Source organism: Antrostomus carolinensis, unplaced genomic scaffold, assembly GCF_000700745.2.
Source record: "Antrostomus carolinensis isolate BGI_N321 unplaced genomic scaffold, ASM70074v2 scaffold38516, whole genome shotgun sequence".
In the NCBI taxonomy this organism is placed as follows: Eukaryota; Metazoa; Chordata; class Aves; order Caprimulgiformes; family Caprimulgidae; genus Antrostomus; species Antrostomus carolinensis.
This window is the reverse complement of record NW_010323217.1, coordinates 8,688-9,280: the sequence shown is the minus strand read 5'-3', so window position 1 is coordinate 9,280 and position 593 is coordinate 8,688. Positions and strand designations below refer to the sequence as shown.

Below are 593 nucleotides of genomic sequence, written 5' to 3'. Positions count from 1 at the left end.
GGGTGCCCCCACTTCCCCCCACTGACACTCCAGCCTCCAGCACGAGGGAGTGTGCAAGGGGAAGGGAAGAAGAAGGGTGGCAGTGAGGGCGAGGGGACAGCCAAGGGGAGAAGGAGAGAACTAAGGACAGCCATTCACACCACGACTTCTCGCAGGTAGAGCTCCCCCCACACCCCTGAGTGGGGGGACCTGGCTGCTCACTTGCTGCCTCCTCCGCTGCTGCCGCCCGCTGCCACCTTCTCAAAATCCTCTGCGTTGCAGAACTCCTTGATAGTGACAGTGAGGAGGTTGCTGGTGACATCTGTGACCACCACGTTAGAGCAAGGGGACATCTCGGGACGCCAGTCGCCGGCCTCCTGCTCCGGGTCAGAAGAGGAAAGGGACGAGGAGGGCGTCTGCCCCCCGCTGCAGCCTCCCGGGGGAGAACGCTTGCTGGTGGCAGCCGACTCGGGTGGGATGGAGAGATCGAGGACCTCCGACTCGCGCCAGTCGGGGATGGCTGGGCTGAGGGTCTCGGGGAGCAGCTTTGGAGGGGAATCATCTGGGTCAGAGGAGGAGTGGGGGGCAGGTGACGGGCAGCCAGAGGAGCTGGA

General features: G+C 64.4%; 1 protein-coding gene across 1 annotated transcript in view; it reads right to left on the bottom strand.

The window, feature by feature from the left end:
- Positions 1–197: 197 nt before the first annotated feature.
- Positions 198–593, bottom strand: part of CBX6 (chromobox 6) — a gene marked incomplete at its 5' end in the record, with an annotated part of 8,977 nt that continues 8,581 nt past the window's right edge. Inside the window, one exon of the mRNA XM_029085584.1 lies at positions 198–593. This exon is cut by the window's right edge and continues 573 nt beyond it. Coding sequence (XP_028941417.1) covers positions 198–593 — 396 coding nt within the window.